General features: G+C 31.4%; 1 protein-coding gene across 2 annotated transcripts in view; it reads right to left on the bottom strand.

Annotated features, from left to right (window-relative positions):
- LOC145279691 (homeobox protein dve-1-like) overlaps positions 1-15,598 on the bottom strand; it is a 351,973-nt gene that overhangs the window by 39,696 nt on the left and 296,679 nt on the right. For both annotated transcript variants that reach the window (XM_080130970.1, XM_080130971.1), the window contains exon 5: positions 4,838-4,943. In XM_080130970.1, the coding sequence (XP_079987096.1) occupies positions 4,838-4,943 (106 nt within the window). The remainder of the gene's footprint in view (positions 1-4,837; positions 4,944-15,598) is intronic.

Genomic DNA, 15,598 nt, shown 5'->3' with positions numbered 1-15,598 from the left:
ATAAATAATGGTGCAAGTTCTTTGTACTCCACCTGCTCTTAACTCTTGCAGTCACACTAATATCTGTGCCTCCCCAGTATTCCAATGCTATCATCAAAGTACCAAAACTTGTAGACAACATCGTCTTACCATACAAATATACTTTTGCCACATTTCATCCATCTCCATTGTTTTACAGTTTTTGCACACAAACTGATGATCTTATAAACGGCCTGTTATTCCACTGTACTTCTGGTGTAGCCAATGCTTAGAAAGACCACAAAAAATATGGAAATGAAAATGCTATTTACAAAATTGAACATGATAAAAAAAATTGCATTAAAAAACTTTAAAATCAATTCAATCCAAATTGTATGGCGAAATCATTCTATCAGAAAGTATCATACTCCCAATGGAATCCTCTACCTGTACAAGGGTCAAATACATTTCAAGATGGAGTACTGTTGCCACATCTAGGGTGGAGCTTCTAAAAGTACTTTTTCTCATCTTGACAGGGTACGAAACCAGATTTAGTGATGATGCTTTCCTGATTTTACCAAACCTAACCACATTCTGTATTATTGTGCAAGACATTTTACTTATGCAGTAATGGAGCTTGCCCTTGGCACACATGCACCCACACACAGGCAGAGAGGTAGCATACAGACATTTTATGATTTTCTTGCCCACAAACAAGAAGACTAGTCAGACCAATGAGCGAGAGGATTCTACATTCTTTTGTTTATCTATCCACAGAGCAGTATGGGTATTGCAATTTAAACAGATAAATTTGAGACAAAGCTTTATTCAAAATAGATTAAGAAAATTGAAGATTAAGTGTAATCTGCTTAATTTGCATCTTGGCTATAGATTTATGATGTTTTTACAAAACGGCTTTAATGGGAACTTGTTGTCTGCTTCTATTTTCAAAACGACATGATTAGACCTAGCAAATGAACAGTCCAAAAGCTATTAAAACAGAAATAACTCAAGCATTTTCTTCTCAAGAATATGCACAGCAAGATTAGAAGCAGGTGTTTAAAAATTATGCAAAAAACGATATTCTTTTACATAAGGTTAAAGTAAGCATAACATTAAAAAAAATTCCATCAGATTCAACAGACTTGCAATTGACTACATCACAGGATATGACGTAATTGGATCAAGTGTGTGGCTGAAAAGTGAGATGAATTCTTCCTTTTGAGTGTATGACGTCGTTGAGTGTATGCATTTTTGTAGATTCACCACCTTTACAGAGATTGGTCAGAAAATTACAGTTCAATTAAACGCCCATTGCTGTAACTTAGTAAAGTAAATAAAATGCTGACTAGAGACACGTTGTTGCAATCTGAAGTGAAAGAACAGTCAATGCTATCTTACATAAGGCTAGAACACATAAGAAAACTTTCTCACATTGAGTGTTATTTTCACAACATTCCAGTCGATGTAACCTTCTTCAGATGTATCCTGTCAAACTTGGGAAGCTTCACAGAATTTCAAACAGAACCCTTTATTTAATCCACGGGGGTAGCATGTTCTCATTCCATTAGCCATGATCAGGTAGAAATTCTAAGTAATTCACGATTGTATTTTGGATTTCGCCTGTATTGAGGATTGAGACTTCAACCTCCAGAAAAGTGTAACTTTACAGCTGAATTTGATCATGTATTTTATCCACTTCTAGTAAAATTTTTAGGAACCTTAATCCTAATTTGTTTGTAAATGTACACTCTTACTACATATACCACTATTCATTACAACATATTACTATATTCAGTAGTCCGTAGAATCCAAATAATATGAATAATCAATCCTCATCTCAAACATTCAGAAACATAAATAAAAAAGTCAAGCAAACAAAATCACAATAAAAAAGATTTCTTCCTCTTTTGCAGGTGAAATGTATGATAATCCAATTTGATGACAAGATAAATATTGCTATAAGTTTAATGCTGTGTTTATTATGATTTTGGTTATATTAACAGTTTTTCTTCTACAAGTCATTTAGTATTTTCAACTACTTTTATAATAAACATATACAGCACGCATGTCTGACCCGGACTTTGTTTGGCTGCAAGATGTGATAAATGTCGAAATAGCACAATCCAAGCCACAAGGAATCAGATGGATACAATTTCTAGTCTCACTATAAATTGTGTTGCACAAGTTTTTCACTAGTACGGCTATGTTGCCCACCGTTGGTCATTTGAATCGTCCAAAATGTGTAGCTAATTGATATTAATGAATCATGGCCACCTAAGTTATGGTAGAGATCAATTAACAACTTGCTCTTAGTGAGTGGTACAAACTAAATGACAACGGACAGAATTTGGAAGTCATTCACAGAACATCTAATCTGAAGAATGAAACATAAAGATAGAAAATAATAATAATAATAATAATAATAATAATAATAATAATAATATATGCTTGAATACCATCCCTTCATCAATGACTGAAACAATGTACAATTAGGGATAGTATCTAAACACCTATTGCCCAAGAAACTACCAGTGTGGATGATCCATTAGCACATAGTTGTGTGGACGATCACTGATAATAGAATGGAAAATAGTATGGCAGGGGAGCACATGTAGAAACTTAGACAGCCTGTGTAGACTATGTTTGAATGAGAAATTAGCTATTCTAAACTTTAAAGAACCTCAAAATTTATTAAATTGCAGAAGTGAAGTAGCAAACATATGTACACATAAATAAGCTTTATCTTTGGATAACAATGGACAAAAACAAACTGAATAAATAACAACAACAAAAATGATAATTATAATAATAAAAATAATTAATGAATAAACAAATACATTAATATAAAATAAAATGTAGGTCACTTCCCAACACAAAGAAAAGAGAAACCCAATCCCCACCAAAAAGAACAAAGGAGCAGGTGAATTAGAGATCAAGTAAACCCTTGTCTGATAAATACGCGACCATTAGCTATGATAAATGGGTGTGTGAATAACAAATAATCTTATTGACTGACTAGCCAACTCAGTACCATGGAACTATATAAAAACACGAAGCAACATTAATTCTATGCAATAGTCTAATGAATCGTCAAAAGAATGAAATGTGGAAAATTCTGTGTAGCTTTATTCCCACATATATTTCCCAAACTTACTAATATATATATATATATATATATATATATATATATATATATATATATATATATATATATAACAGGATGGTATTTTAAAATAAATATTAATTATTTTTAAACCAACAGACACAAGTGTTTCAAACTTACATTCTTATGAGTGTATGGAGCAACAATTACTGCCAGTTGAAGAATTCAAACTTAGTCACAGTCATCCTTGACGTTCAACCTTAAAGCTACCAGGAATTAGCAAAAGAAGTAAGGGAATTATGTTCTATTAATAAGGCAAACGCAAATAGCAGTCAGATAGTATTTAATAACAGATGTCGGAATATTACATTGAGCTATAGTTGACCACTTATTAATTCCTTAAAGAGGGCCCATCCTCTTCTTAAAGGGACTTAATAACAATAATATTTTCTAAATAGATATTAATTATTTTTAAACCTACAAAATTTTTACATGAGAACTGAGGTCTTGCAATGTACAAAGAAACACCTTGTTTAGTCTTTTTCAAAATCACTTTTGAATAACCATTTATTGCACTGAGAAACAATCCAAGACAAATAGAAAATCTCAACACATATTAGATTCGCTTATCCATCGTTCAGTTGCCTTATTCTTTTAAATAACATTCATACTTCCATATTAACAAGCAGAGTCTGTGAAGATTCCGCAACCAACAATAAACAAGGGATGTTAGATTCACTATATAATTCTATTATAACATAACGTATATATATATATATATATAGAGAGAGAGAGAGAGAGATGCCAGACTATATTATTCCATGCCACCATTCACCATAGGTGGATTAAACTGGCTTTCCGCATAGGAGAAAGTTTCATGGGAATATTGTCCAAGTGGTCGCCAATGGTATATATATATATATATAAACACATGTGGACTACGCTTCCTAGGCTTTATGTATCTTTCTCAATGCATGTTTTACCCTAACTCTGTCTGCATATACATAGGTCTCCCCTTGGTTGCTGGATACCAAATGAAACAATCATTTATTAACCTCTAAAGTCGAAAGATAGCTAAGTATTAATATATAGATCTTATCAGTTGCACATATGAATATAGATGTCTTGTAAGACATCATAAGATTCCAAGAGTTTAAATTGCTTTATGTTTTAAGAGCTGTTCACCAAGACATATTTCTTTCCTATAAACAAAGAGTATAAAATAACATTGAAAATAACGTAGAAAAACAAAGGATTTATGGCTCTTGTTTAGAATATAAAAAAATTCTGTTTTGTTTTTGAGCAAAAAACAACTTTGCCTTATAAATTTAAATTTTAACCAAAAATTATTTTTAGATTGTTTAAATTTCCCAATGGCACAAAGAAATCATTGTGGTGATCATTTAATTATTTTTTTTAATAAAAAGCAGAAAAAAATAGGATAAAAAAAATGTTTTAGATTTTCTATTTTAGTAAATATTTGATTAATAGTAGATGAAAAAAATTAAATCTATATTTATCAAAGTTACATTTGGTAAGAAACATGCAGAATCTTGTCCGATATTTATATTACCAAAATGTTGTTAATTCTAAGTTTAGAGGCAAAAATCGCGTATTATGATTTATGTGTGTCCTTGTATGATAAATCAAATAAAAACAGTCTTTCTCCTGCGACTCTATTTTAGAAAAGAACCAAAGTTACAATAAAAAAAAAAAATAAAAATAAAAAATACAAGGAAACTGATGTGAGAAAAGAATGAAAGTGAAACTTACCTTTTCAATGGGGCATCCTGAGTTGAGCAGCATCCCATGGGACTGACTGATGAGCAGTTGCAGAAGCTTGTCTTTCACATCATCAGTGGAATTCAGTTTGGGCAGGCTAGAAGAATGTAAATTCAAAAGTTGCGGAAAGCGACGATTGAGACAGGCCATCACAAGTCACAATCACCATTTATTCTTCATTCAACAGTTAAAAAGAGAGGAGTCAAGTATTGCAAACATTGGTCCAAAAATGACAACTTTCTTCAAACAGACAAACAAACAGACAGACACAAGATTTAAGAAAAATAATCATTTACACAGTGTTCTTTTTTTAATTTATTAAATGACAAATCTTGATGGATTTAAATTTTCTTCGATAATTGAATGTTTATAAAAAAGATTTGCATTTTCATTACAAAAAAGTTTTGAAACAGCTGAGTAAAAATATTTGAATCATTTACAATGAAATGTGGAAACGTTCGATGTTCTCTTTGCTTTCAAAGTTCAATTGGTTTATGGTCAGGCATGAAGTTTAAACAATTAGCCAAGCCTTTATCTTTGTTCGCTCTCTCGGCCATAGTCCAATTCCAATCATTATACTGATCTGCTTTAAGTCTGCAAGTACTTATGCAGATCAGCCAATGAAAAACAGTTATTGAGCTTTGTCCAGAAAGAACAGAGTTCATCGATTGTCATTTTTTGAAAGTGGTTTTATACATCCAGCTAGAAAGAAGACCATTTCGGAAAAATGATGCCAACATGGCAAAAATGAGTCTATTTTAAAAATACTAATGAACAAGTTAAAAGCTCTGCACTTATTGAAAAAAAGACAATGTTTAGATTGAACAGATAGAAATAGCTATTCCAGTGAAGTATCTGTTCTAATGCTACACATAAGTTAATTTATTCTTAATTAATAGAGGGAAACCCTTCTCTATACTAAGGCAATTTTTATTTTTGTCTACTTACAGAGTGTCCTATTTTAGGGCAGCTGGTTTTCCCCCCACATTAAAAACAACCTTGTGTCACATTTTGATCTTGTGGGAAAGCAAATAAATAGCTATAATATGAAACAAGATTAATTCAACTCTGTTATTCCCTCTTTTGACTAAGCCCTTTAATCAGAAATAATATAAACCTAAATGTAAGCTATAAATGCAAGTTTCTTTCCGTTAAACACTTAAGATGGCTGACTATGGTTGTCTACCTACTTGATATAAATAAAATTTATTTATCACATTGTGTAACATCAGAATTGAGTTAAAAGTTACTCTTCCTCCAGGGTTCGAAACATGCACATGAACAGTTATCTCTATACTTATATTTCCACAACAAATATGAAAGATGGGAGGATTAAAAAACGAATGTAGTAGAAACAAATGAAATTATTCAAAAATGTACAGCACTATAAGTTATTTAAAAATAGTCAATTTATTTTTGTAACATTTATCAAATGATAATTGTATTAAGTCATAAATTTAAAAAAATAGAAAAATATTTATAGTGATTCAAAAAAAGAAATAATTAAATGAAAACTGTAATTCAAAATTGACATCAAAATGAATATAATTGAGATAAATAATGATAAACATAGGTATCTATACAAGATAGAATTTTTGGGGCGATATTATTTTAAACTTTTAATCAAAATGTTTCCAAGAGAAGCCATATTCGTCAGTATGTCATCCTTAAGTTTGAAATAGCATTGTAGATGTATACATGAAGCTCTATAAAAAGGCTCTTATTTTTAAGCCGCATTTTCAATGCTACAAGGGTCAGCTTAAATGCGTGCACCATAAGAATATCCATTCTTTTTAAATGGATAAATACAAAATTTGTGCCCAGATCTATCTTTTAATTTTGATTTCCACAACAGATGCACCATTTTCTTATATTGCTTATACAATATCAGTCACAAGGTTAACTAAATTCTATATTAGTTTTGAAAAAGGACATTTTATTAATCAACTCTTACTTGCTATTGTTTTTTAATTCAATTATTGTATTTTTTTGACAAATAGTTGTTTTTTTATATTTCCTTGAAAAATATTTAGCATTTGTGATCGTATTGTTCCTTCCTTTAGAGGGACTGACTTGAATTTTCAAAACCTCAGATCTATTTCATGAAAGTGAAAATACAAACTGCTTTCTTCTGTCTTTTCCTTTCTTTACGGTCACATTTAAAAAGATAAATTTGTATCTAAATTGCAAAACGTTCATGTTTACCTGTGAACGAGAAAGATAATGTTTGCAAGAAAGTTATGAATGAATGAAATTTTAGATTAATGTTTCAAATATTTCCACTAGCAAAACCTCCTCGTTTATTACATATGCAAAAGAATAATAACAAAGTTTCCTCCTAATGTGAAAGGAGCTGCTGACGAGAAATGTTTATTCTGATTCCTTAAAATATTTGAAACACTAAAAAATTTAAAGGAAGGTCGAGAGATGGGGAGAAAGGGAAAACAGTGGAAATCTATTATAAAACAATGTCAGCAGGAAAAGCATAACAATTGTGAGGTGTGAAGCAATAAACCAGCAAAGAAAAAGGCAACGAGCAGCAGAGTCGGCGGAACCGCTTGTGTATTTAGTGCATTGCGTCTTAGTGCATTCAATTAATATAGAAATGTTTTGTATGGCAAAGTATTTTTTATTTAATTGTCATCCCATCTGTGGGACGAGGAGGGACTGCGAAATAAACCAGACTGAAGCAGAGTTGGTCTTTAATGAAAGCAATGAAGGACACATGAGTGGGTAGAAAGGAGAGGGGGAGAAAATGATGCCCGAAAAAGGACATGTAAATAAGCTGAGGCTGAGATGGAGAAGTTGATGAAGAGAACCAAGCCAAGTTATGGATATGTATGTAAGAAATAGAAGAAAAAGGAAGCAAGAATTAGAAATAATAATGAACAAATAATGAGATGCAAAAAGATGCGAAATGAAATGTACGATTCTAATGAGAACCCTCTAAATTGGAAAAGTTGTTAATATCGCCATCAAATACGAGGATTCATTAACAATTAAAAATCAGCTGAGGAAAAACAAAAAACAATCTAATAAAACGATGATGCTGACGATGAGGCAATCAATAGGGATTTGAATAATCAAGTGCCGATTCTACATTTACCATTGCAACAAGACAAAGATGAAATTAAAAACAATAAATAATAACTGCCCTTTAAAATGTTTATGAAGCAGCAGGAAACGAACCTTGGGTTACTCTCTGAAGTCTCGTAATTTTCGCTTCACCATATTTTGTCCTTTAGTCCTCACATTCCATGACTAATGCTTCCAACAAAGTGATAAGAATTGCAATTTTCCAGTTCTGCTGTTGTTTAAAGTGGGTGATATGTAGATATTTTCAATCCTCTCATATTATATTCAACTGCAAATCTATCCATCTCATTAACTCTTATCCCCTCGTTATGGGGCTTGATAAATGGTGACTCATTAATAAAAAAAATAATAAGAAAAAGCAAACGAAAAAAAAAAACATATACGATTTGAGAGTTTTTCGACCATTTTAGGTAATCTTCAAGAGTATTTGAAGCTTTAGTTGGCTCACTTTTATTGCAGACTAGCAAGCCGCTCGGCATTGCCCGGTCATAAAATGCACATAAAGATTATATTTTAATTCATAAGAAACTGAAACATGTGCATGCAAGTATTATGTTTTTTTCTAAACAGTTTACTTCTTGTAAGTAAAAAAGGAAATACTCGGGCTGAGATTGAAACAAAACCCTAAAGACAGTAAGTCAAGTACGATAACCTTTAGGCTGGCTTGACATGATCTTTAAAAAGTGTTTTCAAACCTACTCATTTTTAACATAATGACTGTCATGTGAACCATTCACACATGCACAGTTGTGGAACAGTTAGCCAACAGATAAAAATCTGGCGACCCCCTCAACATACCAGTTTTTCAATTTTGACCCCTAAAAAGTTTTCCACATGTCTGAATATCCTATATACCAAATTTCAAGTCTGTAAATCAAAAATCTGTTGAGTATTTAGGTTGAGAAGTGTCCTCAAACATACACAAATTCTCACTTTTATAGATATACTAGCACGCTGCATTGGCCGGTTGTAAAATATGCTTAAATATAATATTTTTATTAATGCAGATTTCGTATTTATTATTATATTGGGCCCAATATATAGTAATGATTTTAAAAGTTAAAAAAAAAGTGACTCGTGCGCCACCACAGAGAATCAAAACCAAGACGTTTAGCTTACGATTTACTTTTTCCTTTGACGTTAATGCCTGAGCTATGAAGACATGTTTGTTGCAAGGCTAAAAATTAAAACATGAACCAATCGCTATTACGTGACGCATGCATATTCATAATGACGTCGTTCAACCTTCACCTGGCAAATTCCATTTTTTTTGATTTTCACACTTTTGCACTCATTTTCCCTGATTAAAACCAAATATAAAGTTTCACTAGGGTTTAGATATTCTATTTATTAGGTTTCATGTCTGTAGCCTAAAAACTGATAGAGGAGTTTAGCAGGACAATTTTTTTAAACAAATATATATGTGCATATATAAATATATATATATATATAGAAAAAGGTTTGCGTTTTCTATAACCATTTTTATGCAAATATTATGCAAGTATACATCATGTAGAATATCTGGTTGAATATAATTACACGTAATAGTTAACAAAAGATGATCATCCCATAAGAAAACCGTAAAAAATAATAGGGAATTAATTAAAATGAATGTTTAAAAGAATATGCAAATTAGCTAGACCTTTTGCAGATGAATGCAATTCCACGGCCCATATATAACAAAATTGTATTTTCTTTTTAAATAAATAGAAAAAAAGGTTGAATATCAATACACACACAAAAAAAAAAAAATTGTAGGGGTATAGATAGATTCGGATCACTTGCATTTTTCTCTTAGAAAAGAAATGAATCCATTTCTTCTCTTTTCAACTCAGGTTGAAATCGTAGGGTAAACTAGATTCAGATCTTGGTAAAGAATCTAATCCAGGAGAATTAAAACTCTGAAATAACAATAATATGCCACTGGCTGTGATAGTTTGTCCCTGTTCACCATGAAAAATGGCATGAAAACTCAAATCCTGTTGACCAGGAATGAGTTCAATTAGTTGTTGTGTGTTAGGAACCCACTTGTCTCGATAATGAAGAGGGAAGTGATTGGGATAATTTTATCATATTGCAATACAGTGTGAGGAAATGATCTTCAAGTTTTCTAGATGGGTTATGTAAAGGTGAAAGATAGATCAAAAGACAGAGGAGATCTCTCCCACTACCCCCCCCCCAAAAAAAAAACCCATCGAGGTCGAAACATGACAAACAATACATGATTTAATTCTTCACTCTAAATTTTTTCATTAACATGTACGTATATGCAAAAATACACCTTTAACAGAAACTTTAAAGTGCACAAATAAAATATTTATCCAGACATGAAAAGTTCATCTCTCAACTGTAACTTGAATGCCATTGAATATATTATATATATATATATATATATATATATATATATATATATATATATAGTGCCATTCTCCACTGCATAGCTATGAACAACAGTCCTGTTTTTTAATTTCCAAAATAGCCTCATGTTAAATAGCTGATGATCACTGTTTTCTATTTAACAATTTAATTTACGGTTTCTTGCTTTCTTTGTCACTCTTATATAGTTGAAGTCGAATTCCCTTGTGTAATTTGTGGATTTTCTATGGGTAAGTCGGCTCATGCAGATGCTAAGTCTTCAATATGTTGTTCTTAGTATAACTAAGAATTTAAACTGCATTATATATATATATATATATATATATATATATATATATATATATGGCACAACGTTGACACACTGGTTCTTACCAAATCACTGAAGTTAAATAATGATGAGCCTGGTCAGTACCAAATGGGTGATCATTTTGGAAGGCTAGGCACTGTATGTAGTAGAAATTTCCAGGTTGATATCTGGTGGCGCATTACTTCACTGTGAGTCTTTGTTAAGAGATTCATCTAGGAGAAGGTAAACTCTCATGTAAAATCTGCAGCATACTGTATGCTCTGTCTTGTGGCAGTCATCTGCATCGACAAAGGTTAACAGTCATACCAATAAATTTGGTTGGTTCTACACAAAGCCTTCACCACTACAAGCAAATCATTTGTGTGGATTTCCGAACAACTTAGTTGTTGTGGCGCAATATCATACATTGAAATCGACGGGAGAGTCCTTTATATATATATATATATATATAATTTAGAGTAAATATTTGCTCTCGGTATATATTTTTAATGTTTGATGATAGTCTAAAAACTTGATACTAGTTACGTTTCTAATGGTTAATTTTAGCTTTGTTGTTGGTATTATTAACAGCAACAGCAATGTGGCTTATCTTAACACTTTACTTCAGTTTCACAGGGCTTCCGATCATAAAGTATTAAGATAAATCACATTTATTATTATTTATTATTGTTATAACTAAATAATGGCATAGAGCTTTTTCTAGAGTGGCACTGAATGAAATAGTCTGTGAATGCATAAATGCATAGAAATGGCATTTAATAGATGAACATTGAAATTCAAAGTAAAATGACTTGACCCAAGACAAAAAGCAAACAATGGTCAAACAAGATGAAGCAATAATATCTGAAATTGCAGAGAAAAACAAGAGGTGGCTGGATGGAAACATTTTGATCCAAAACAATTGATTCTCTAGTAGAACTAATCCAATTTGATCTCAACAACAATACTGATTCATGTAATAATTAAATCGACTTGCACAAAAGACGCAGAACGATAAAAATGAATGTTTGCTGATGAAAAAGTTAACAAATCAAAACTAATACGGAAATTCTGAAGTTGGGATAAACCCAACAGTTTTAACATTGCACAAACAGCAAACATAGACAACTTCAATCAAAAACAGATTTGTAGAAATGTTTGAATTAAGGCCAAATGTTTTAACGTTTTTCTTGTGAGATGGAAAACTCACATTAACAAATTTTTGCAGAAAAACGGATTCAAAGCTATCAGACATCTCCAAATCAAATTAGAGGGAAAAGTAGGAGAATAATAAAAAAAAATAAAATAAAATAAAAATATTAGAGAAAATTTCAGATAAAAAAGAAAATGATTTGCATAATCCAAAGCTGAAAGATAGGATTTTTTTTTTCAGTGTAAAATTAAGTAAATAGTTTCAAATTGATACATCTAATACTAAAACTCTTGTAATCTTTCTTATTAGTTTGTACATTGAATATATTAGATGGTAGGAGGAAAGGTTAAACGGAGTCAAGAAAGGAGAAGAATTATGTAAATAAAGAAAAACAACTTTTTCTTTGTAATTTATGCCATTTGATTATGTTTGTTAATGCAAGGTGAATACGATCTATGTCATTTGTAGTAGCAGGAATACCCAGAAGTCCTCATCCATTACAATGCTGAGAAGTAGGGGGATTCATTAACACCTGTTTTTGCTTATTTAATGCAGTTTGTTTTAAGATGAAGAACATAAAATACGAGGTGAAATAGTTCATAAAGTTCTTTGTTTTTATAATCATTATACAAGTATTGACTGGAATTCAAGGTGGCTCTAATATTGATTTTAATTTAGAACTCTTTTTTTCTGCATGTTGTTACGTCATAACATTATGTATGAGATTCACCAACAATGCTTTGTCAGTACAGATATCACTGATAGACTTTTTGAGGTGTTTACAATCTTAAGCAATATCTGTTGTCATATTGCAGTAACATTGCTACGTGTGAACGTTAGTCTATAAATGTTATTGTCTTGAAGTTAAGGAAATGACCAGTAAACTAAAGAAACAAATAATGTTGTCTTTTTTAAGAATAGAAATGAAAATATCACAATGTTAAACACAGGATTTTGCGAATATCGAAAAGAGCTTGAAGAAATTAACTAATTAATGTAATGCTTTTCAAGTTTTTAATCAGAAATCATTTCAGAACATTTTCACAATATATAGCATATCAAAAGAAATACTAATTTACAAATAAAAAATCAGTATTTTTTATCAGATCACAGTGTGTGTGTGTGTGTGTGTGTGTGTGTGTGTGTGTGTGTGTGTGTGTGTGTGTGTGTGTGTGGTTCAGTAGAAAGACCAATATTAGAGGATTGATATGCTTATTGGACTCAAAACACAAAATCTGAAAACAAATGGGTTGATTTGCAGTTTTATTAATCCAGAGGCCTAGGAAATGCGTTTTAAATCATTATAAAAAAGAAAAAAGTACAATTTGAATTTTTTTTAGGTGGGTCCTCAGTGATTCAACATAAAACCACCTTAATCAGTAACCCAGTTTTGTTTTGATAAAAAATAATCAGACCATGCTTGAAACCTTGACTACACAACTAAATGGCATTATTAAATGGTACTTTGGGAATTCTGTCTATGATTGTTGGAATCGGTGTACACAGACATGATAGAAAAGAATAGACACAAAGATAAATATTTTTCCTTAGATTAATATATGCTTATTTATATTTACAGATCAGAATAATGCTGAAATAACTTAGATGCAATTTTAATGAGATACTCTAACAACATTGAAGCATTCCACGAACCAAAGGAGCATCAGACCTATCAGAATTTCTGCAAGACGAATCATGGGTCAATATGAAGATGGTCTTAGTTAACGCAAAATAGCAGGAAATCTTTCAATACCCCTTTCTACTGTTAATAGAGTGATTGTACGATTCATAAGAGAGGACAAAGAGTGCACAAACCCTCATCCAGGTCGCCCTGCGCCCTCTTGCGTTTTGTGAAAAGAAATTTCGGTGCAAAGCCTCTGACATTGCAACACAAGCTGGTGTCAGACCCAGAACAACTGTCAGGTAATTTTACAAGCTGGGCTACTATGGTAGAGCTGGGAGAAGGAAACCTCTTCTTTGTCCTGCCAATATCAAGTACAGAAAAGATTGGGCCCGTGAGATGGTAGAAAGACTTTGGACCAATGTCATTTTCTCTGATGAGTCACGATTTGCATTATTTACCGAAAGTGAAGGGGTAATGAGTATGGAGGCTTCCTCAACAAGAATTTGACTTTAAAAACCTGCAAAACAATGCTGAAACATGAGGGTTTCACGGTTATGGTATGGGATGCAATTTGGAGTGATGGTTGCGCAGACCTGGTGGAATCTGAAGGAAACATCAATTCTGCTATATTGTTTCAATATTACATGGAGGACTCTTACAAATATTCTCAGGTGGTAAAATGAACCAAGTTAACTCCCTATTTATTGAAAACGGACCTTGTTGTCACATTGTTAGGGCGACACAACATTGGTTGAGCCAAAATGGGATTAATAAACTTTCATGGTCAAGTCTTTCCCTGGATATGAACCTAGACTGGAACCTTCACAAAAAGAAAAGGAAGCCATCTTCTAAGACTGAACTGTTAGCATTATTGCATCTGAGATGGCAAGAAATTCCTCAAGATAATATTCATCAACTGATCAATGCCATGCCTAGAAGGGTCCTAGCATTTTAAACAGTAAAAGGAATGTCAGCCAAGTATTAGTTATTAAATTTGTGACCATTTATTTTGGATTTTGTTCAATAAATTATATATTGATTGAAAGAAACTGTTTTTATGGGTTTCTATTCTTTTCTGTCATGTCTGTGTGCATTCTGGATGTTGATTTATGATCATAACCTTTTCTTCCATCAAAATTAGAGATCAGAGGAGGATTCCATTTCACAAATAAAAATGGGTCTTTTCCGTTGACATTTTACTCTGCTATCATAAAAAGTAAAAATAATAAAAACAATTTTTGTTTTTCACTTCTTGCTTATCAGATTTCAAAAAATTTTGTCTACACGCGAACGCTTATAACACAGAATTAAAAAGGATTAGATAAAACTACACTTTCAAAACATCATCTTAACACCTTCTACAAGTATCTATTTCTATTTTATGCACTAAATTAAAAAGTTGCTGAAATTTTACTTTATTTCTATAAATGTTTGAGACTTGTTTTTATTGGTTTGAATTTAAATTTCATTCTTTCAAATAAGTTGTCCACGCCGAAATGACAACTAACAAATTATGAAACGAAAAATGAACAAATTACATACTCTCTCTGAAGAGCTTTGCCACATGATTAAGAACAACTTCCATCCAGAGAGCAGAGGATAATTGGGTCAATGCATGGGTGGATAAATAGATTATACTAAAGTATTTTCTAAAAACATCTTCAGATCTGTATTCTTTTTTTTTTTTTTTTGCAGCTTTTGCCTATGAAATTATTTGAGGATAATTAAAGGATGATTTAAAAAAAAAAAAAACGACTAATAACATTTTAAAAGTTCATATTAAGAGTTAACTCTGAAACGTACATAAAGATCAATTCAGAAGATAGTACTTATTTTTTTTCTACAAAAACAAAACAAAACAAAAAAGTGTGAAGGTAAATTATTGATAAAAGATCTAATAAAATTTTTATTTATACACCAAATTAAGAAACCAACAAAACTGAAAATATTCAATGTGCATTTTTAGCTTTAATTTAATCTATTTTTGAAATGTAAAAAAATATGACTAAAAAATTAATATGACAGAATTATTCAAATCTGATATCAAGATGTTCTTGCAAGGTTTAAACTTTGAATAATTTCAGATTTTCATTAATGCTAATAGCAGTGTGTGTGTGTGAGAGAGAGAGAGAGAGAAAATGTGAGTCGGAAATGATGTAAAGATATAAAAATCAATAATAAAAAAGCCTCCTATTTCTGTACCTCAGGGCAAAAAAC

Source organism: Euprymna scolopes, chromosome 7 (assembly GCF_053919585.1).
Source record: "Euprymna scolopes isolate OS-2025 chromosome 7, ASM5391958v1, whole genome shotgun sequence".
NCBI classification, from domain to species: Eukaryota; Metazoa; Mollusca; class Cephalopoda; order Sepiida; family Sepiolidae; genus Euprymna; species Euprymna scolopes.
This window is presented reverse-complemented; position numbering and strand designations above follow the sequence as displayed.